Here is a 24,549-nt window from a genome sequence, read left to right as displayed (position 1 = left end):
TGTGGGAGGAAGCTGGAGTACCAGAGAGAACCCACACAGGAACAGGGAGAACACGGAGACTCCACATAGAAAGATCCTGTGATGGAGCCGGGACTCGAACTTGGAACCTTCTTGCTGTGAGGCAACAGTGCTGACCACTGCACCACCATGCCATCCCAAGATGTAACTCATTCCCATTCCAATTATTTTGCATTCATGAGTTATAACCTGCTCTCTCAATCTATTTTGAGACTACAAGACACAAATAGTTCACACATTTTAGATATTTTGAGACCAAAGGATAGAATGTGTATCATCAGTTTAATTGATTTGTGGCTACAAGATACCATAACTTATTCCAAAATGGGAAATAACTAAATTGAGGGAACGAGTTATATTTCATGGCCTCAAATTAAAGCAACATTTTCTATATGTCCACATTACTGTCTCTCTGTGGCCACCGTAAAGGAACAATGAGTAACAAATAAACTTCAGGCTCCTCTCTGTGTCTGTGAGACTAAATTGAGGACAAAAGGGTCCTGTGGTGTGGAAGAACAAATTCGTGTAGGAACATTTCATGAATGAGGCCATAGGTTTGGATGTTTGATAGCACAGGTGGCGACCACATCCTCAGAGCTGTGAAGTCTGACTTTCGGCGTGTCCCTGAAGGCGTCAGTTCCCGGGATGTTTGTTCACCCTCCCTGTCCCCGCTGCCCAGGCAGGCTGCTGGGCTCGGGATGACGCCACCTCTCGCTCCGCCCCGGCGCAAACTCGCTCTTTGCGTTCATTTCATTCCTCTTCTCATTCCGAGCATTCTTCGCATCTCTGTCAATTCGCGAAGCCATTCACCTACATCTTCCTTGCTGGCCCAGAAACACCAGAATAACTTGACATTGTATTAAAAATACCCAGTAACATCACACTACCAAAAAAGGGACATTTTTATATGAGATATCAATAACGAGGTAAGTTTCAATGGTAGTTGCGGGTATTCAAACTGGTTGTAGACTTCTGCTTGTGGGGTTTAGTTTACGTCTTGGCAAATACTGGATAGTTTATGAAAATGTTGGCATATTTTGGTGTTTTATTTATCCCACAGTAACGTTAGGTCGTGTTTCCATCGCTGGGGTAGATGGCCGATCCTGGTCGCTGTTGCAACAGGCACTTACACTCGCTCTGTCGCCCGTGGCTTTGACATAGCAGCGAAAATCTTTGACATTTTTCACATTTTTTGAAAAGAAGCCTGCTCATACGCCGCTATAAAGCCCCAGATGCCGTGTGCTCGGTGTCACATCCCCACAAACAGCCAGTTGGATTCGGGATGAACTAAAAAATATTCGGTACGATTAACAATTTTTGGACAAGATGACGATTGAAAACGTTGCTGTTTTCCTCTCCGTAGTTGGTTCAGCCGGGAGTTGGGAGATTTTACCGGAGCATTTTCGGACCACCTCGACGAAAACACAGTGGAGGGACTTGTTGCTCCAACACGCTGGACGTTGCGTTTTTCATCGCCATCGAGGTTTTGTGTAAGTATGTATATTTTGTTTGTTTCTTCCCTCTCTCTCTTTCTCTGCTGCTCTCCATGTTGTTACTGTAAGTTACCGACTGAACTCGAGGGAACGGTTAGCACCAACTACTTTATTGTTTCGTGTTGCTCCTCTATGTCCGCCCTTGAATCATATATATATATATATATATATATATATATATATATATATATATATATATATATATAAAATGAACTAGCTTAAAAAGTGGAATAGTACTAGTACTATAAAACTGCACTTTTTCAAGGTTGCATTAAAAATATCAAGTAGGTTAACTTGCTGCTCTCCTGTAGATTTTGTTATCGATCAGGTTTTTAGTTTTGACTGTGTTTTTATTAATAGACAACCCACTTTAATCTTAAATGGAACCACTAAAACACACACACACACACACACACACACACACACACACACAGTATGATGAACGATTAGAAGTTTCCTTGTGGAGTTTGTGGCTCTCCTACTTTCTGTGTTTTCTTTCAGAGTCCCCCCCCCCCTCTGTAGTTTGGGAAATGCCTGCTCAGCTAAAACTCAAGTCTCCCCCATGTAGGCCAGCTGTGGCAGCCATCTGTGTGTCACAAAGTTTTCAACTCGCCCCTCTAACTCTTTGTAAAAATGCCACATGCTATTATGCAAAAGATGAGAATAAGGTCAGTGGCGTTCTCTAAAAGTTTGCTCGAAAAGTGAGTGCAAACCCTGCTACACGTCACTCTGCTTTTGCAGTTTCATTGTTTTAAATGTCTGTGTGTGTGTGTGTGTGTGTGTGTGTGTGTGTGTGTTTGCGTGTGTGTCTGGGGGGGCTAACTTTTGCCCTTGTTGTGCCAGAACTCAAACTCAATGATGGGCTGTTTGTTAAAAGCATACATGCATTGTGTTGTGAAGATGCTTTCTCTGTTCGTGTACCACTCTCTCCTCCGCTGTCTGATCAAATAATTTAAAGAAATATTAGGGATCTTAAGAGAGCATATGAAAAAGAAAACTGCTATTTACAGTATTCTTCTTAAAATAAGTTATGGTTTTTATTTTATATCACTATTCTTATTTTTACATGTTTTTTTTTTTTTTACATCTGTCTGGCCAAATTGACCATCCGTCCCTCCTTTAGGCAGCCCTGCTTTAAACACACAGCCCGGTTAGGTCACCAGGTCAGCGTTTACACAGCTCAGATATGCTGCTGTGATTCAATCAAAGTGTCTTAACTTCATTTCGCAGAGAACGAAAAACTTAATCCTCGTGTCACCCCATTCATTCTGTCCTGAGCTGTGTGTCGCCACACTCCACATCTCGTCTTGCTTTAACTGTGCTTCAGTAACTTACCCATCTTTGTAAAGGCAATAACTCTGAGGAGATTGGAATATTACAAGCACATCAAAGATGAGAGTGATGCAACTTGACAACAGCGGTAAAACTTGCATGCTTTAAAAGATTGCCTTCCAAAAAAAACCCAACTCATCTCCTCCATCACACAATACAAGTTATTGGCTGCAGCCTCCTACCACCGTGTTCTCAATAGAAAAGCCGGCAGTTAAAGCAGTTGCACAACTTGTGTGATGTTGAGAATAAAACCCGCGAGGAAGATACACATTTTCTCATCTAATTAACCTAAAAGTCTTGGAATTATTTTTGGTAAACAGTTGAAACTCAGTCAGGCATAACCCCAGACATGTCACAATGTAAATCCGCTCACCGGGTAGAAAAAAAAATACGGGGTAGGGGGGCGGGGGGTGTTGAAATAGATGCTTTGTTTTCAGCTCATGGAAGCAGTGAACCTGTTGGACTGAAGCCTGCATAACATTTGTGCAAGAATAGGATGTTGTCTTTGTTTGGCCATATGAGAGAAATGAGCGGTTCACAAACAGCCTCCCCTGTTTGATGAGTGGAACGCATAACAAGACGGAGCAGTTGAAGTTGGTGTGAGAGAATATAACTTTAACCTGTGCAGGTCCTATTATTCTATTTTTACTTTCAGGCTCTAACTGTCATTCTGTTACTCGTCTGTCTATTTCTATCTATTTTGAAATAATGATGAGAACAAAAAGGTGACCTCTGCTGTTTAAAATTAAATTGTAAAATTGTGATGTAATCTAAAACCTTTGTGTTGGCTTTTCTTTTTTTTTGGGGGGGGGGGGGGGGTATTGGTATCAGTGTGTTGGCCAATATTTATACCAGCCCAGTAAGAGTAAAGGCTCTTTTTCAACACCAACTAGATGATATATGAGCTTTCAAATACGTTTTGAAAATCAAGAAAAACTTTCTTTTTCAAATTCACTATATTTACATGTGTTTTTGAGGCCTAATATGAACTTGTTAAAATATATCAACATCAATAATTACCTGCTATCTGCCAAAATTAGTTGGAAAAATATCAGCATATTGGACATGAACAAATAATCCAATATTGTGCATTCCTGTACCGAGTAATTCAATTTGATTTAAATTGGCCTTTATTGTGTAGTTTGGCAAAGTCTGGTTATAGAACCTCTTAATATGATCAAACTATTTCTGAGTTCATCTTGTTTCTGGATAATAATCCATACAGAATAGACGGTGTAAACAGGACAGGAATTCTTGAAATAAAGGCTGATTTTTACCTGACTGAAGATAAAAATGTACATAGACGAACACAACAGCATATTTTCTATTTGCTGTAAGGCTCAGTGACATTCCTCATGAGATTGCGAACACTTAATGTGTGACATATATTTAAATGAAATGTTCAAATGCGATTGTTATGTTTTTTGTGATGAAAATTCTGTCGAGAAAAAAAGACCTGTGGTCTGTAATTGAATCTGGACTCAGAGTCACTAATTGTGTAATTAGATGTGATGTGTGGCAGCGGTAGAATCACATCAAAACATCACTTCTCTGTTTGGTCAAAGCCACCTTTAAAAAGAGGACACCCCTGAAGGCTCCCAGACTGTTTGTGCCCTGAGGTAAACCCTGGTCTAGAAAGGGAATTTTAGAGTATGGGCTGCTGCTGCTCAGCAGTTTGAGCAGGGCCCGCTGAGGCCAGCCGAGAGTGCCACCAAAAAGGAAAAGCTGGCTCAAAGCCACTGACGTCATCTAAGTAAATCTGCTTCATACTGCAGCCATAAAATGACTGCCGGCTACTGAATGCACTTTGGCCGTCTCAGCCACCTTAGTAAGTGCAACACAGTTTTTTTTCCCTCCTCCTTGTGCATTCTCACGGAAGACAGGCGGCGTTTAAGTCTACTCCCACTTTGCTTGAGTAATTTCATTCACAAAAGACGTCCCTGTTTCACATAAACCTGAACCTTTGAAGTTAGACTCTTTAAAGCTGCAGCTTTGTAATCTTTACCATGTGTGGATGAGTTATTTATACAGAAGTACAGCGAAGTCTAATATCTGAATTGCAGGGACTGAAAAGATCTTGTGGCACTGGAAAATTTCAGTTTTCTGTATGTTCTTCTTTGTAAGGAGAAATGAATGAGCCGCCCCCTCATCAGTTACATATGAATATACCAATATATACTTCATGAGTGATGACATGACTCAGTTTCACAAACCACTATAAACATTTTGAGTTCCTAGCCACAATTCAAACAGGAAATCTCTGCTTCAACAACTTCCTTTCTCAGTACTGGCTATACAGCAGTGTCCCCACTAGTGAGAAGACAAAGGCACACAATCACTTCATTTACTGAAACAGTTTGTAATTTGTGGCTTGTATTCAAATGTGGGATAGTCACTCTTTCAGGCTTCGTAGACCCGAGTCATTGCTTGTAACAAATTCCCACAAGACCTTTCATCAATGGTGGCTGTATTGTTATCAAGGCTGACACAGATAAGGCTCTCTGCCCTGAAGGTGCCCTGGTTTCAGCCCAGGCACAGATCAACTGAAGGGTAAGCTCCAATCATTAATATGCAGGCTGTAGCCACTAAATTAGTTTGGAACCTTGGTCGGGACAGCAGTGGAGAGTGGTATCGTACAAACTTGGTTATAGTGTGTTTAATTGCCTCATCGAAGGGAGCCCTGACGATTATAGAATTACATCATTTACAGGGATTAGCCGCTCTGTTGAGAAACAGTGCGCTTTTCTTTCTCTATTTTTTGAAATAATCATTACTGACAAAGAAAAGGTGTGTTAGTCAGCGTCTTCACAGTTTACGACTTCCCAGCGGTTCACACATATTACAAACTGGCCAAACAATTAAACCTGACGCGGTAAAATACAACAGCCCTGCAATAAATCCTCCCTTCATGAAGATTATAATGGACTCCGTTGTACCCGACTAGCACAGCTGATTCTTTATGAATATGGGTTTCCTGTGCCTGTGGCCTTTTTTTTCTTTAAAAATAGAGATTTAGGCTTTGTTGATATGTCAGTTTAAAAAAAAAGCATGATTTATGAAATAGAATTCAACACTCAAAAGACCTACACAGATACTTTTATGGACGTCATTCATGTTGTGAATAGATGCGAAGAAAGTTGTACATGAAAATGAACAATGACTTCATTTGAATTCCGTGAACTGGTTTTACAGTATTTGTCAACCTTGCACTGGGGGACAACAGCCTCTCACTTCCCCCGCTCTCCCTCACGTCTTCCTTCATGAGACCTGAAGCGGCTCTCGCTCTCCGCCAGCTGCATTGAACACATAACGTTCATGGAGCAGCTCAGGCAATACTACTTTTCCACTGTAATCAATGAAACTGTGTGAGAGCAGTGTGTAGTGGTGTGTTAGCTTTATTTAGATCCACTCAACAAATATAGGTCAGTCTTCCATATTCAGACCAGGTGTCTGTCTTCCTTTTCACAGTGAAATGGGTCATTTTTAACACCACATTAGATAAACAGATCTGTTCATTTTAATGTATCATATTTATCATAGGTGATACCTGTATCTTTAGGTACGTAAAGAGAGCTTTAAAATGTTTCAAGTATTAGGCCTCAAAAGTCACGAGAGAGTACTGATTTGTGTGATCTTAATTTTCACCAAAATTTAAAAAAATCAAATTGATTGAATTGTTACTTTCTATTCCATATCGTTCACGCTTACATCCACACTCCTGCTGTTACGACTCGTTTAAAGCCGTGACTCAACCTGTTACTTTCCCTTAAGCTATGTAACGAAGCCATCGGACTCTAACAAACTTTTCAACCACATGCTACTTTCCTCTTATAGTTAACGTAGATTTGTCGAAAAATTAGTCTTAGATATGGTCAAAAATGACCTAGAAAAGGTGTTTAAAGCATTAAACAGAAGTGTCTGATGCCCTGCTGGAAGCCTACTTAATGAGTCAGAGGCAGTGCCGCTATAAAAGATAGTGATGGTAACTTAACATCCAGACAAATTATTGCAGCTACAATTGTTAGATCAATATTGCTGTCCAGAGCCAATAGTAGCAAACAGTAAATTGCCAAAAATCTGCTCGGTCCATGTTCCTCTCAGCCTGGCGATACTTCAAGCATCACTTGACTTTCAGGCAAACTAATGTGGCAGCTACAATTGTTAAATTTGATCTGCGTGACCAAGATTTGTCTTTCAAAAGGAATTAGGTTATATAATCATAAAAATTCAGCCAACAGAAAATTAACAACCGAGGTTGAGGGAAAGAAATAGAATGTATTTAAGAAGCAGTCAGTATATGAAAAGATAATTAGGTATAATTACTTGAAATCATGTTGATGTTACCTGGCAACATTTGTATATGATGTTATTGAGGCCGATGATGAAAAGCATCCATGACGTCATCCTGACAGCGGGGGCATTTTTGATACATATTATTTCAGGGCTCCTGCTCTGCATTACTGAGTGTATATTTAAAAAAAAAATGTAACAGATTTTAAATGAAGTATTTGTAACTGAAGTAGTCAAATGAGTACAGTAGTGTATGTCGAATTTTGCCAGTGTGAACGACATGAAAGTTTGCCCAAATGACCCCATGATTAAAAGGTTAATTATGTTCCAAAAATAAACCATACAGAACTTTCCTGGATGACTTAACGATTAACTAAACATTTTATGTGTTAAGTTGTTCTATCTACTGTTGATGACTGGGACCCACTGATTGTCAACCCTTGAAATAAAACCACTTCATTGGGAGTTTTTAGCAGTAAACTTAAACATTAGCATAAGGTGTGATGTTTTACCTGCCCACACCAGCCCCCCTGAAGAGACTGATAAACAGTATAATGATATCGTACATTTGAGTAGTGTCCAAGCAGTAGCTGGCAAGAAAAAAAAAAAGAAAAGAAGAAGACAGGCATGAGAAAAAAGGAATGTAAGCGGAGAAATGATAGCTATGGACAAAGAGAAGAGATGAAAGTCAGTGTGAATTGGCAGAGCCAAATGCAAATAGTGGCCCTCCTGCTCATCACTGTGATTTGTTTTTTCATGCCCATCCGCACGCGTCCTGAATGAGCCAGCGGCCAGCCCTCGGCCTGCTCCGCTCTCATAACTGTCAGGAGATCCTTTATCTGACGGACCTTTATTTACAGCTTTAATTTCCTGAGCTTTATGTGTTCCGCTCGCACTCCGCACCACTGTGACACGGGCATATGCTGTCTGGAATGCACTGCAAATTTTTGATGGGCAAATATCATTTAAGCTTTCATTATATTTCATGTTTGAATGGTAAATGGTAATTTTTTTTCCTATATGTATTTTAGTTGTAATGGAAAGAGAGACGTGTCTACTCAGATGAGAAGTTCTTTTGTATTTCAGATTTACTGTCAGTCTTCTCCAATGCCGTGGGGGACCTTCAGCAATGTCTCTTTTTCTTGAGCTGCTGACATATCTGATGTTGTCCAGGTCATGTTGTTGCTACGTGTTTTTCAGTCTGAGGCGGGTAGAGAGGTCTGCTTTGACAGAACCTGTAAATCAATCCCATTCTCTGGCAAACAAAGATTGATCCCACAGTGGCCTGATGGTTGCTGGGCGGTGGGATCCAGGCCTCAGATTTGAGTGGGATGATATCAGACAGATTCACGGCACCTAAGCCTGCCGGTTCAAAGAGGCATGAAATAAACACTAGGCCATTGCCAATAAGAGAGGCAGTATCAGCAAGCTTTAAAGCCTCTCCAGTGCACCTTTGGAAATTGGTATTGGAAACCTTGTTTATTCATCCACACCTCAAACTTGTAGATTTCCTCATGAAATCTAAAGGAAAATCAAAAAGAGAATCATTAGTTTTTTGCTGAAAACCTTGCACGCTTTAATAAAACACCACAGTCTTTTTAGAGTTGCCTCCAGTATGACTTTGGTAATTAAAATATTTCTTGCCAACCAATTTTCTGCAATAGTTTAATTCTGTGCACCCCGAAACACTTTTTGATTGAAAGCTATGACTCATATTCATCAGCTCACCTGGTTGATTTTAATTTATTTTAAACAGTGGTTGCATGCCTGACGGGAAAAGATTTCTAAATCAATTCAATTCAAAAGGTATTTCCATGGATTTATGATTTTTTTTAAAAAAGTGTGTGGTTATTTTTTTAGTTTTTTTTAGTTTTTTTTAGCATTTTTGTGTTCCCCCTACCGTGTAACTCCAACTCAAGGTCCTCAAAGACTTAATCCCATAAACATGCTTTACGAGAAGCTATTAATCATTTTTTTAATAACAGAATCTTAAATGGAATTTTCGTAACATTGGTTATTCCAAATGCTCATGGTTGGTTGCATGTTGCTCTAAATTAAATACTTCTGAGATCGCTGTTATAATTATGCAAAGGCCAGGATATGTCATCACAACATGCTGAAAATGTTGAGTTTTGAAATCACATGGTAATTATAGTTTTACACACTGTGGCCTTAACTACTGTGGGCCATTATGGAGTGCACAAAAGTCATTCACAGAATCATTACCGCACCCTCTGAGATAACGGCACAAAAGAACTCCACATGGAAAATTACATTTGAGACCTCTCATCTGCTATTTCATTACCTTGCTCTGTCTGATGGGTGAAATGGGTTCTCTTAATTTAAGGAGCTGGATTCCAGCTTGGTGAGTGGTTTATGTAATCTCACGGTAAGTGTAATTTTCTATAATGTCATATCACAGCTACTAGTCTGCTTAGCTACCACATTCACTCATTGCATTGCCGGCCATCTCTTCCTCCATGTCTCACAAATAAGACCATTTCTATGGTGTGCACTCTGCAAAGACAGAAGTATGCAATTATCTGTGAGCCACAAGTGTTTCTATGGGTGACATTCATACCTTCCTCTGACAAACATAATTAGTCCAGAGGTTCTACGCTATGGTCATTGACAACTCTGCCAGGTTATTCACACATTGCGCATAGCAGAAGCATCCAATTGATGCCACAGGATGCAGAGAAACACATCTACTGGGGATTTATGTTTTTATTTACAACTACTTCTTCTTTGTGTATGGTCACAATAACATAAAGCTAAGTTTTAATTAAAAACGAGAAGATGCAATTAAATCATTTTCTTAGTTTAACAAATCAGCAGTAAATAACACGATAACTACTATAACTTTACTTTGCAGTCATTTCAAGTTTGTTTAGTGACTGACAAAGATTTGATGTGTGCTCAAGGGTCTTATCTCTCTCCAATGTTTGTTCACAGATCTGGTAATATAACAGTTAGCAAACGTTTCCTTGTTGCCAGGATGATCCATCTCTTACACAGGTGTGAATATCAAAATAGTGATTTAAACTCCATGATCTCTGTCCAGATGTTCCTGTTGATGGGGTCAGTAAAAGGTCTCAGATCACATGCAGTTGACTGTTCACTGTTAGCAGATGCTAACAGGAGCGAGTCCAACTGACATGTTTAGTTTTTCCTTGCTGAAGAGGGCAAATGCATATTAATGAACATTTCATAATGAAATGTAAATGCACACAAAATACATCCAAATTGCTTGTTTGTATCGGTAGACCAATCCTTTAAAAAAAATTCTGTAAAGATACAATAAAACAAAAACAAAATAATAACAAGTGCAAATATAGAGCTTATACAGTCATACATCAAGATGGAACAGCCAAAAAGGTGCAGATCGTGCCATGTCCACTTCTCATCAAAAAAAAAGTCAGTTAGGCTACTGCAATTTTGTACTTAGGCCAACTGAATGAATGTCTGCCACGGATGTGTCACAACACTGGTGTGTGTGTGTGTGTGTGTGTGTGTGTGTGTGTGTGTGTGTGTGTGCAGAGAGAGAGAGAGAGAGAGAGACATAATCAGGGTAAAGGTTTATTTCACATGAGCTTAAAACTCTTGTCTGGGATAGCCAGTTAATGAGATTGTGACTGCAGTAGGGCATCATTAGGAAAGCAGAACTCCATAAATAATAAAGACTTAATTTTCTATTAATCTCCCACCATCGAACTCTCACAAATATTCTCCTCAGGAAGAGGGAAGCGGCTTGCTGACACTTTTGCTTCACTTAACAACTTGATGATGTGAACGGCAGGACTCTTGCCACAACTATCAGAACTGTAATCACTTTTCATTCCTGGCATGATGCAGAAAAAAGGCACAAAAAAAAGAAACAAGTTATTAGATTGCATTGGTGTAATGGCCATAGCTGCAGTCAGTCAGAATGAGAGAATTATTATAACAAGTTTGAGGGTAAAATTATCCCATTTGTAAAATATTTGTATATGAACAATAAGCTCATGTTTACATTTCTTTATGATCTTTCTTTATGATTTTTCCTTGTGTGTCTTTGATACAGGTATGGAATAGTAACAAGAATTGTTTGGCATTGTGAAGATTTATAAAGCCATATAAATGTTTAATCATCTGTTTTTACCATTCCAAACTACAGCCTTGACACTGTGCATGTCAGCATTTCATTGGTGTGATGTTTACCATGTAAGATATTTTCTGTTGCTGACATTCTGCTAGCTTCATCTGACAAATGTTAAGTTCCAGAAATTAATCCTTCCCTGTAGTTGCTTGCGGAGGCACAGCACAACTTCCTGTGTAGGTTTAGGCTCCTGTCTTTGAGCAGTGAAGAAGAAATTATTTCCTCTACATATTAGTTAACTGGGTTAAGAAATTCTGCAATATTATATTGGTGCAAAGCCTTGGATACTTCCCGATACTTCCTGCATTTTTCGCCATATTACATCAGAACAAGTATGCAATAGCACTATACTGTGGCGGCTGGTACAGAGGAGGGTCCTGATTCTTCCTCTTCCTCCAAATCAACAGACAGTATTTTTTCTGGTTGTGTCTTTGTCTTTACTTTCTCTGATTTTGTAGCAACAATTTCAACAAGATTTGTGCTGTTGTACACACAGACAGCCCAGTTCTATGAAAAGATCATCTTTCCTGTAATGAAATATTAGCTTTTAAAACTACCTCTATATATCAGTTATTCAATAATTTTGTTTTGACTTGATGAGGACTGAAACATTTTTTGCTGTCTGGCTATAAAATTGTAAGCTGGAAATGATTACGAGTAGTTCATCATTGGGTTGGGATGGGAGGAACACATCCAGAAAGAGTTCCAGCCTTTTAGTGGTTGAAATGGGAATTTTTTTCCCCTCCCTCATCAGTTTGTGAGTTAGTTTTGCAGTGTCAGCAGTCAGCACACAAAAACGGAATTCAGTAAAAGCTCTCTGGTAGTTTTTTTTCCCCCAACAGCTTGCTCCCATCCCCCCCTCCTCTTCTTTTCCCCCCATGAACTGACATGCTGGAAGAAACATATGTTACTATTCCCACTTCCTCACAGCTTGTGCTGCTTGAATAGGATTTTGCTCAGAGAGGAAACGGTTATCGGGAAAGAAGGGAGAGATTAAGTTTGGAGAGAAACGGGGAATTGTTAGTAAAGGAAGCCAAACATTTATGTACTTTCAAGAGTGATTAGAGGACAACAGTTTGATGCTTCAATAAAACTGGTGCACTTTAAATGTAACTTTTTATTCGTCTATGTTAAGCTGGAGCATACCAAAGAGTCAGACCTGGTATTAACATGCATCTGGGGTGATCCAGTCAAAAGTGGTCAATGGACGACTTAGAATGCATCGTCACATACTTCTCGAATAACTTCCATGTCTATTAATGAATAAAATGTAACCTTTTCCTTTTGCAAAAATGTTTGCAACTGCCAGGGTGCAATAATGCTCATCTTGTGAGTAATATGTTGGAAATTTAATGAGAAAAGAAGAAAATTAAAACAATACAGAGGGTCTATGCCTTGGCTTGTGGTAGTTAAACTTACGCCTGCACGATTTAGATAAAAATATGTGATTGTGATTATTTTAACTGACATTGAGCTATGATCTGTGATATAAGAGAATGTTACAACCCATAGAAGGGATAGTGGTGTGATTTTTTTTTTGGTATATGTATCAAATGTAAACACTTGCATAAATCTGTAGGATAAAATGTGTATGGAGGACATGTCTGCAGCACCACAAAATGTACTTTTAAATTGTATTTTGAAAAACTATTGCACCATCTTACTGTTTGGAAAATTGCATTAAGCCACATTGCAATTTTGAGTCAAACCAAATCTTCAAGATGTCTTAAGTAGGTGTAAAATATCACTATGGGCTTCAAACAATTTCAAGGGTTCTGAAAAAAATGATTATTAGAGACCATCTCATAACTGAATCATACCAGCCGTGATTCCAGCCAGGTGTTGATGTTCTGACCTGCAGTCATTACCACTTTATTCCATGAATCCTGTGGCTGATCTGATCTCAGTTTGGGATCAAGATCATCTTGAATCATCTTGGTCACAGAACTGTCCATTTGTGGTAGGATCACTTGGAAAGGAGGTTCATGCCATGTTTAATCGGGGCCTTTGATTACGTGGGAGCACAGCGGATGCGAGTCGGGTCAGGTCACCTGACACCTCGTTGACACTGTGCATGAAATTAACAAGTCACAGACACAGCACCAGCAGCTTCAGTACGTTGGCACTATGCATACTGGAACTTTTCAACCTCAGTAGTTTCATGTACTCAAGTACACATTCTTGTATGAATAAACTATGGAGATTTTTATCGGAAACAAAGTTATGCTCAGATTCAGGCTTCTCACCAAAATCAACAGTGTCTTTTTCTGCACGTACATTACAAAAAGTGAATGGAAACTGCAGTTTTTTGAGAAGTTCTGACTCGAATATCGTTAAGTCCTTTGCTCCTTTCTGGAATGCCTTGGCTGTTTACCTTTGACCACCAAAATCTATTCCTTCATCCTTGAGTTCCAGTGGCAAATTTGGAGAAATTCCCTTAAAGTGTTCCGGCAGTTTTACCATAAACAGTATAGGACAGATATCACACACATAAGGTAACAATTACCTTGCCCTTTTTCAGAAAATTTTTAATTGACATTTCTTACATTAGTGTTGGCCATCTAGTTATTCTTGCTTTTATTTTGTGAACTCTTGGGTGTGATGTGTAACCAGTCCGTACATAAAAATTGCAAGGGCTGTACATTTACACTGTACAAATAGTTGTCGTGTCAGTCTCCTGTGCTACCATCTCAATGAACTTTTTGCTCTTTTGAAGTTCTGGGTTGTACTGATAACAATACTGCTGAATCTCTTTTGACCACACACGTGCTTCACTCGTGTCAAGTAGAATGCAATTATGAGTCACATTTATTATCACTGGACCTGTAGCTCTTAATGCTGCCAGCCACTGTGTGATGATATAGCGGTTTACCTGAAGCTTCGCCCAGGAGTTTGTTGTTCTCGTTAGTAGCTGCTCGTGAGATGTGTCAGATGAAACTTTGTCCTGCTGTCTGTCCATCCATCCATCCATCCATCCATTTTCTTCTTCTTATCCTGTTAAGCTTATCCCAGGAGCCTTCGGGTGAGAGGCCAACACATAGAGACAGACAACCATTCACACTCACAGTCACACCTACAGTCAATTTAGAGTATCAATCAGCCTCGTCCCCTCTTGATGTCTTTGGACTGTGGGAGGAAGCTGGAGTACCAGAGAGAACCCACACAGGAACAGGGAGAACATGGAGACTCCACACAGAAAGATCCCGTGCTGGAGCCGGGGCTCAAACCCGGAACCTTCTTGCTGTGAGGAGACAGTGCTGACCACTACTGTGCCGCCCGCTGTCTGATCAACTTGGTAAAATGCCTGAAGGGGTACTGATTGTTGGTGACAGTGACATGCTTCAAAGACTGTGAACCATTAAGTTTTGAAGATGAGTGCCTTTGCTTAACGTCACCAGCTATTCCAAAACATGTCTGTCTTCTTGTTCCTGTAGTTGAATGTTTGAGGTTCATCGTGTAGAATGATGTGCGAGCAGAGTTGGGGGCGTTTTAAGAGATTTAATGTGGTAATTATCATTGTTTTTCTCCTGATTGTAGTATTTGCTTAGTGTATTTTTGTACCTTTTTAAATACATGTGTGGAGGGGCTTTGCAGAGGCTGCTTTTTAGGCGTCAGACCACTGTTTTATAATGATGATGCAGACAACTCTTGTAACAGAATCTGCTATATAAAAATTTTACACAAGTTCAGTGGCCCATCTGTTAATCACTACATGACCCACTTTTGTGTTTGGACCCACTGATGGGAAATGTTGAGTGTTTTGTTGACCAACCACAATTTTCAGGCTTGGTGTTCATTTCTATCACAGGATCATTGATATACTCAGGATTTCTATTTTACAAATTACATCATAGCACTACATTTGGAAGTGTCAAAAGTCCATCAGCGAAAAAGTGAAAGTCATACCACATCCAAGTGTGTAATAAGTTCGTCCGGCTGTTTTTGCTGGTCCTGATATTATGTTTTTGTGAAAGCAGATGTCCACTGTTGTCTGAAGAGACTGACAGTTTTTGTTGGGGTTGTGTGTTGGGAATTACAGGTCTCTCCCTAGTCTGCTCCAGGCTTCAGCTTGGAGAGCCCAACCGCCACGATTGATCCCAGCAGCTGGAGCGGCAGCGAGAGCCCTGCCGAAGACATGGAGAGGATGAGTGACTCGGCTGACAAGCCTGTGGACAATGATGCCGAAGGGGTCTGGAGTCCTGACATTGAGCAGAGCTTCCAGGAGGCCTTGGCCATCTATCCTCCTTGTGGACGCCGGAAGATCATCCTGTCGGATGAGGGGAAGATGTATGGTGAGTACAAATGTAATGTGTGAGGTTCTTTAAAAGTTTGAACCTAAAATTTAAGAGTTTTTATCGCTTTGTTGAAACTGAAACTGCCTGACAGAAAAACAAAATCAGTTAATGATTCAATGGAATATTAACCTTCAGTGATGGCGGCCATACAGACGCAACTCTGGTTCACAGAACTGCAAGTTTGTAAGGAAACCAGCATGAACTATTAGTCAGTAGCAGATGGTACTGCGGCTGCCACCAGCTGTGCCCCCTCTCCTCCCTCCTCCTCCCCCATTCCTGGCTGGGTGATGTCATGGAAAGAGGGAATATTTTCTCTCCGTGGTGTTGGACTGTCTCACAGCCTGTCAATGTCAAGTGAAAGCAGAAAGCCCCACAGAGCATTCGCTTGCAGCTGTCATGTGACCCCTACAGCCAAACAAAATGTAAATTATAGGAGTTGCATGAAACCCCTCAGCTGCCACTACAAAGATGTGGGCTTGGGCAGCAGGACCTTCCCTACTGTCTCTACCTCCAATTTTTCCACCCACGTACATATTGAGATTGCCAGAGAAGCTCCCTCTTTGCTGTGGATTAAAGCACAACAATTTGTTTTTTTTTTAGTGTTAAAAATAAGCAGTGCTAAGTGCAGGCCCCACTGTTACTCAGTATGATGCAGTTATTCAGTATTCTAGTGACCTGTGACAATGTCATTTTTCACAATTTTTTTAAGTCATTTATTTATTTTTACCAAATTCAAATCCAAAGGCTGATTAATTTTGACCGGTAGAAACGGGTAATATAGAATAAGATCACCAATTTATTGCAATCTACTTTGTGAAAATGGTATAGAGACTTAAAAAAAAAAAAAAAAAAAACTTCAACAAAAAAAGGCTCTTTTTTGGGGGGTGGGGGGTAAAAGAAAATGCAGTCATAATATAATCCACAGCCCCCAATAACAAAACCACTGAAAGGTTTTGTTTTTGTGGTTGAATACACCTTGAAATTTGCTGAAGAGAAAACTGGAGGTTTGAGCATAGCTTTGACATGGCAGATGTGCTCTGCATCCGTCCTGTTAGAAGCACAATCCTTGGACTGTCTGTCTTACTCTCCTGAGTCAAAACAGTGGGAAATGATTGTAAAACAATTTTGTTGCATGTTAAAGATGTGGAAACTGAAATACTGTGGCTAAAGCATTGCTACATGTAGTAAAATTGTAATGTTTCCTGTGGAAAAGAGGTTGTTTGGAGATAAAAGGCAGAATTGTGAATGCAGCAGTCGTTCTTGATATATCAGTTTGTTGGGATCTGTAACAGGGAACAGATTGAAATCAATCTGATGTATGAGTGCTTTTTTGGGGAGGGGGTTGTTGTTCAACCCCGCAACTGTTGCTGCAGCCCAGTGCCAATCTCATCATGCCATGAACTGTGACAATCCCCCAAAAGCTAGGAAGGCATAAGCAACCATCAGCTTGACAAAAACAGTCATGTTCACTTTTGAATAGAAGGCGTCAGTGCATCGTTGGGAGTCACTGTTTAAAGAAATGTAAAATAAGGACGGGGACTGTGCAGTGAATCTTGGCCATTTTTGCACTGCTAGGCTGCTGCTGTCTGTTGAGCAGTATTTTGGACTATCGAGCAGTACGATATTGCTGAAATGAAACACTGCACACACACGCTTTCTGTAAATAAGTTTGTGAGGATTGTCTTTCTTTAATTTCAATTGCAGTGCTCTTTTTTTTAACCCAGCTACAATGATGAAGCCTGTAACATAGTACACAACACCACGTAAAACCAGACATCAGTACAGTTTTCATCTGCTTGTATCCAGTGTAACTGACTAGCTGACAGTACTCTCAGGAGCCAGGCAGGAGAGATGGGCTGAGGTGTAGCCATTAGCAGGTGAAACACTTGAATAATATTTCCCATAGTCGCATTTAAGAATTATTAAATAAGGAAGAAAAAAGCGTATTAGTCTAACGTGAGTCAATGAATAATAGGGACACTTCATTCAGTCTGAAAGCATTTTTGAATAGTTGAGTTATTTTAATCTACAGTCTGCTGATGTCACACCATCACACACATCTTTAGTGTATAAGTTTACTGCAGGCTACATTTTGTGATATGGATAAACACCTGGGTAAGACATCAATGCAGATCCACCTCCTGAATCATAGGCTGTGACGCTGGTCAGTCAGGCGTCATTAGAGTCATTTCCTGCCATATTCCTACTGGTTGGTAGTACATGTAGGTGGTAGCAGTGGACACACACTGATATGGTTATCCTAGATTTCTATCCCTGTCAGACTTTTGTCCCAGGTTATCTTCGGTGATAACAGCCGTCTTTGAAAATCTCACACACTGTGAATTAGGACCAATGTTTTGGAGCCACAACTGGCGATATTGCCACCTTTAGTCATCTTTTGTCTGATACTGCCAAAATTACACAGTATGACCTGTATAAGAGTGGAAGGGCTCTGCTGACCATAATGAGGGTGACATTGTTGTAGTCTGCAGCAGAAAGACAGAAAACACACAAAACCTCTCATGGCATCCAAGAGCAAAGTTGGGCACAAGGAGACTGGTATTTTGTTGTGGAGACTCTAGGGATGGCATAGTGTTCCATACACAGAGCTCATCACAAGAGGAGTCACCCTGAGTGCCCTTAAGCCCTTTGTCATCCTGGGGTAGAGTGCAGTTAATTAGCAACAGTCTCTATAGCAACTGTGTTGCGGTACAAACAATTTCTAATTTCTCCTTCTTAGCTTATTGTGGTGTTTACCTGAAGTGTTTCAGATGTGCTGAGACTAGAGTTGACTGGCGCTGTGCCCATTCTCTAAGGCTAATTGTAACTGGGATGGCAGACACTACATCTGCATAGTCGACTGCATCCCCATGTACTCACCTTGCCCCAGAGTTTACTTAGAAGAATATTTTAAAAAGTAAAGAGAAATAAGAGGTGTTGGCTCTTAGCCAAAGGCCTACAATTCTGCACTGGCACAGTTCACCTGCTGTGCTAGTCTGCATTCATTTATTCCAGAAATACAGTTGATAAATGAAACAACACGCTTCACTCAAATTGTATGTTTATTCATTGAGTTATGTATTTGCACTTGCCCTGCAAGCTAAATGACATTGGTGAATTTCTCTCAGTTACTGTTGGAAAAAACAAAAAGAAGTGATTTTTGTTCCATCCACTGAAAAATAAATATGCAAATACATCCTTGTGGGCCATTGCACACCTGTATAGTGTTTTTGTTGTTTTTGCTCTTGACAGCCAAGAACACCATTTGTTTTAGATGTCTGAGCTTGAAAGCCTTTTCTATTGATTATGACTGATAATCACCTCTTTACTGTCACCTTATGTTGAACAGCTACAGAAATCTTAAATATAATGATTTTGATGTATCTTCAAACAATAAATGCAGATACCCAGTGAGTGAAATCCATACATTGTAATGTTCATCCTTTAGGTGGACTGCTGGACACTATACCTCCCTCCTCTAATATCCTTTTGATATACAGTGTCTCCTATCTCAACTCTGCAATTTGCTCTCCCGTCTCATCAGTGATCCAGCCCAGGACACCCCCCCCCCCCCCCCCCCCCCCCCCTGTGGGAACTAAGTGGTACTTGGTTTGCAGAGATGCTAAAGATGACTTGGATATAATGAGCAGACCTGGCTTGCCCCCGATGGCCCAGCTATGCTCCTCTGGGGCTCGTCTCACTGGGCCGAGAATGCTCTGAGACAGAGCAAGCGGACCTGATCCTCCCTGCTGGGCAGATAATGAGGAATTCTGGGATCAGCTCAGGCTCCCCGAGTCACCTGCATTCACTCAGAATAGAGTGTGAGGAACTTCATTGCAGGAGAGGCATCACTCACACCTCCAGAATAATCCCTCATTTGTTCACCTTCCATTGTCAGTGTAAGACTACCTTGTTTTCACACACATGGTTGTGACAAAAATCCCATTATTGTACACCTTCCTCAAAAGGAGTAACTGTCAAAAGTGTAAATAGTATTGATGCAGGTATGGCCAGGGAAGGAAGAAGTCATCCTGAATAAGGAATCAAGATTTTGAGGTTGAGTTGTGACAAGCTGGTTATTTATTCATTAGGGGTTTCCATGGCGATGCTGTGTACTTCTTTCAGCCTGGCACAGTGTCAGGGATCAAACATGTCATTGACTTCTCCAGATGGGACAAAAAAGTAAGAGGTGACCCCATGTCATGACCTTCCTCCTGACTAGGGAACTCAGGTCAGTCAATACAATTAAAAGCTGTCGACTTCAGATTCTTACTTTCATCAAGGAGTTAATTATTTGATGCCCTTTGTCTGTCAGCAAAAATGCTATGCAAAAACTACCCAGAAGATTTTCATGAGTGATGTAGCATCCGCCAAGGAAGAACCTTTTACATGTCGGGGCAGATCCAAATCAAGGGGCAGGTGTAGGAGTTTTTTTCATATTAATTAATAATACTTTATTTATTAAAAGCGTCATTAATTTCCATATGTCTAACCATTTGAAATCACCAGCCACTTCATCAGGTCCACTTGTATAGTCAATCAAAAAAAATCACAATCAAAACAGCTAAGCCATAAACTCTGCCTTTACCAAGGTAACAATGTAATCAGTTTTGATTGACAGAGCCAAAGAGGTCTTAATTTAACTACATGTTTGTTGTTGATTATTAGCAGTAATGTTGAACTGGACTCTAGTGTTGGATTGCAATGGCCAGTGAGTGTGTAATGGCTTGCATTTCATTGAGAGAAAGTATTACATTTATTATTACAAGATTTAAGCATATTTACAGTGATTATGTCTATTAAGCTTTTTATAAATTATGAATAAATGTAATCTGATAAACATATCAGAGAAAATGTCATTTTATGCAATCTGTACACCAAAACCTATCTTTTTAATTTACTTTAAAAAAGTGGTCATATTGATAAATTTATGGTGAGGTGTTAGCTGCATCCAGGAATTGATGCTCCTGTCACTGTTGGAGCTTCTGTGTGGGAGGCTTCAGTTGCGAAACCTGTTTCAGGGCTTTGCTCACTCCTGCAGTCCTGCTCACTCTGAGCAAGTCCGCACGGTCGGAGAGCAGCTAGTTAGCATGCACCATTGCTATACTGTGTCGGGGCAGATCTCGGCTTATGTCCACGTTGTAGTGACCAAGCATATCACGTTGTGACCCGTGTGAGATGTGACCACAGCTTCAAGTTACTGGAAGTTCATGGCTCACAGGGCTGCTGAGCTAACAGAGTGCAGAAAGGGGCTCGGTGTGTCGGCCATGCTGTTGCAGACCAGGTTGTGAAGGGATGTCGGTGGAAGACGTGAAGATGAGATGGGCCAGAGATTTTTGTGTTGTATTTTGGCTGCTTGGAATTTAACCAAATGTGCTGTGTATTATTAATACAAAATGATCTTTTCACGCTTGAAAATGCATATAATCTCATTCTGCTGGTTAAAGTTAATAGAAAACCTCAGGGCGCTGAAGGCTTTCCCAACCAAATGGTTTACTGTGGTACCTTAAAATGTTGCTGAATCAACTGTGCTGCATGTTTTTCATCATATTTCGACAGTATGGGAATGAACTAGATTACTGTTTTTTTTTCCCTATTTCTAGAAGTATAGAGTAAAGATGCCAAACAGAATGATTAGTGTGTGTGTGTTTGTGATGGCTTGACTGTGTGTTTGCACTAAGCTGTTGGATAGCAGGCCGTGGCTCTCTGCCTGCCTGAATCAGGAGTACATGGGGTGTGTCTGCTCTGAGGTCTGTGTGAGGCCCTCTGAGCCAGGCTTCTGGTTTCAGGTTGCATGTTCCCAATTGGCTGCTTTTGTTTGACTAAAACACAGAGAGACTCTGGGTTTCTTAAAGATGCAGTGTCACTTTTGTGCTCTCTTCAAGGAATCATCTGTCTCATGCTGATTACATCATATTCCACTTATATTCAGATGAGATCATCTCATTCTGATGGGACCATTTTGTGTAATCAGCATATGAATGAAATCTGAATGCCACTGTTCTCTCATCTTGAGGACAGGGACTCACAATCCAGTGCTAACAGAGCCTGTCACCTCTTTCTTTGCTGTTTTTTGAATAGAGAAAGATCTGTCAACACTGAAAAATATCACTGCAAACAACAGAACTGTCTCCACAAAATTGTCATACACAATATTGCATTATGGTTTGACCTGTGATGTTGTATATGATTAGTATTATTCGATTGTTATGCAATGTTTCGTGACCATTTATTGCACCTGATAGCTAATTCTCCTGTTGAGAGGCATCCAGTGTTCAGGACCTGTCCTCACACAGAAGTTGGGCTCAGTTAGGACACAACTCCCTCTGCTTGAGCTCATGATTACAAGGAACGTGGTACAAGAGTCCCATAAGAGTGCAAAGTTTGACTTTTCATTTATATATATTGGTAGAAGCCAATATGTCTTCCATTGTGCTCAAATGCTGAATTGACTTAGAGATTGCAAATATTGATTTGACTCTGTCTTACTTTGTTGAGGAGTGGGGACCAGTGCACCTTCCTGACTGTTAGTGCCATGTTCACACATTGGACTTGCCACACCGCCAGGTCCTCTGGAGACTCATAATTACAGCTGTCCTTTCAGATTAGTCCAGTAGCCTGTCCAACTGTGGCTTCACTCCCTGGTCATTTATTTCATCCCTTTTCCTCTCCTGAGAGGCACAGCTCAACACAATGACCAGGCCAGCCTCTACAATAATGTATGTGATGATAAACACAGTGGCTCCTAATTGATAGAGTGATTCAGACAAGGGCTGGCTGTGCAAATTGGTCCCCTGTGAGTATATTGCACAGAGTTGAGCCTAGCGAGTTTCAGCCCTGGCCTCGTTTGAGAGGCGAAGAGAGAGGAAGTAGAATGGGTTGGACCTGGCCTGGTGATAAAGAGGCTGTCTTTGCCTTCTCAGCCCCGTCTGAATCCAGGCACAGTTCAGCAGAGGTTGGCTGCTGTAATCCTCTCAGTGTCTCCAGGAAGGCTCAGGTTAGTGACCCGCTGCTTTGTGATGTCTTGTACGATTTTGAGAGAACACCTCACCTTTAATCCCCCACTGTTCAACTAACACATTAGCTCAACCGCTGCTGACCCAGCCCCTGCAATAAAGCCTTTTATCCAGCTCAATAAGGTCATCTGAAGTTAACTATTGATTTCTTTAGGTGTCTAGAGAAAAAATGGATTTTTAAAGAGCTGTTAATTACAGTTGCACACAGCGTTATAAAGAGAACTTATTTTGCTGTAGCTAGATTTTTAAAACCTCTGTGAAATTTGCAATCATTGATTACCTTACAGGTCTAAACAGCTTTGTATGTTGGCTGAGCTCCATTCAGGTGGAATTTTATAGGTGAAATACACCAAGATTAATCAGATCACTGCCAACTGAAGATGTTTGATAGACCACTGCAACCACACACATTTGACTGATCGACCGCTTACTTGTTAAGGGTCATGCGGGGGGAAGTAAGGCAAGAGTTGGGGTTCATCCTGAGCAGTTTCGCCAGTCCATTGCAGAGCCAACACATAAAGATATATAGACAGACAACCATTCACACTCACAGTCACACCTACAGTCAATTTGGAGTATCAATCAGCCTCGTCCCCTCTTGATGTCTTTGGACTGTGGGAGGAAGCTGGAGTACCAGAGAGAACCCACACAGGAACAGGGAGAACATGCAGACTCACACAGAAAGATCCCAGGCTTGAACCCAGAACCTTCTTGCTGTGAGGCGACAGTACTAACCACTGCACCATTGTGTTGCCCTGATTGAGATTTTGTCCAAGAATATTAAATGACAGAATACCACAGTGTAATAAAAACATGCATAATCTGTTAAAAAATGACTAAACAAGATTTTAAGCAAGCATGAAAGGTATTTAACACATTTTGACTCATGTATGTTTGATGAGACCAGCATAAAGAAGGGTTCAGCGTAAATGTCAATTTTTTGCTTTACTCTATATATACTCTTTTATTTTCTTAAAAAGATAAAGTTGTGATATTTAATCTTGATTTTAGATGAGAACTAGAAAACTCTCTTGCTTATCAAAAATGTTGTAATGATCCCTCAGCATTAGAGGAGATGGATGGATGGATGGATGGATGGATGGATGCCTGCATAGATTTTAGTTGCATGCAAACTCTCGCAGTGGGGAAAAAAAATTGGCCCAGTGAATTTGCAGATATTACAGTTGATGAGATTGGTGCTCTGTAATTCTGTTTTGTATGAGAGCATGGATATAAGCTAACAGTTCCCCAGAAAAATTTGTTGCTTTCTTAGCAATGACACACTATGAAACCAAAGGGCAGCTGCCTTCTGTGCAAATGAAAGAGTTGTTTTCTGTGCATATAGTAAGGAATACCCATGTACATATGAGACCAGAAATGGAAGAGCCAGTGAGAATTTTTTGTAGATATAAAATAGACTGTTCTGTTTTAATTAAACTGAAAAGTTAACCCTGATAAGTACCTCTTGAACTAATTAAAAATATGTAAAATTATCAGCTATGATACTGTAAAAACACATTACCACACATGCTCTAAGAACAAAAAGTTATATTCACAGGAGGAGGCAGAGTAAATGACAGCAGACACAGCAGAAGAGTGATGACTGTCCTGTCATTCATTCATCAGGTATTACAAAACTCTTATGAAATACATGCAACCACATGATATTCAGTGTTTCACAGTGGATTGAATTTTTAATGTCTAACTCCTGGTTTCCGTCTGTGTGCATCAGTAGGAATTAAATTAGTGTAAATTGATGAATGCAGAGATGGTTTAATGAGACGATAGTCAAGCTTGAGCTTTTCCATTATATCTAGCTGTTGTGACCTCACTGTTCACACAGCTTACATGTCACGCGGGCCTCGTGGTGACACGACCACAGCAGCAGTGCCCGATACTGAAGGAAACCTAAGACTTAGAATAAAATGTACATTTTACACAGAGATTCTGCAATACTGCCATCAAGG

At 40.4% G+C, this 24,549-nt stretch overlaps 1 protein-coding gene across 11 annotated transcripts in view; it reads left to right on the top strand.

Moving 5' to 3' along the window:
• Nucleotides 1–730: 730 nt before the first annotated feature.
• The window catches only part of tead1b (TEA domain family member 1b), a 49,522-nt gene continuing 25,703 nt past the window's right edge, over nucleotides 731–24,549 (top strand). For 4 of the 11 annotated variants that reach the window (XM_086183229.1, XM_086183268.1, XM_086183259.1 and 1 more), the window contains exons 1-3: nucleotides 732–944; nucleotides 1,382–1,508; nucleotides 15,311–15,563. In XM_086183229.1, coding sequence (XP_086039355.1) covers nucleotides 15,407–15,563 — 157 coding nt within the window. In that variant the 5' untranslated portion in view covers nucleotides 732–944; nucleotides 1,382–1,508; nucleotides 15,311–15,406. Of the gene's footprint in view, nucleotides 945–1,011; nucleotides 1,513–15,310; nucleotides 15,564–24,549 lie in introns of those variants that run through there. The other 7 variants (XM_086183297.1, XM_086183282.1, XM_086183273.1 and 4 more) reach the window with 4 other exon arrangements.

The sequence above is a fragment of the Aulostomus chinensis genome, chromosome 2 (assembly GCF_037954235.1).
Source record: "Aulostomus chinensis isolate RoL2024-O1b breed Wild chromosome 2, RoL_Achi_v1.0, whole genome shotgun sequence".
Taxonomy (NCBI): Eukaryota; Metazoa; Chordata; class Actinopteri; order Syngnathiformes; family Aulostomidae; genus Aulostomus; species Aulostomus chinensis.
The sequence above is the reverse complement of the archived record's forward strand: the minus strand, read 5'-3'. Positions and strand labels throughout refer to the sequence as shown.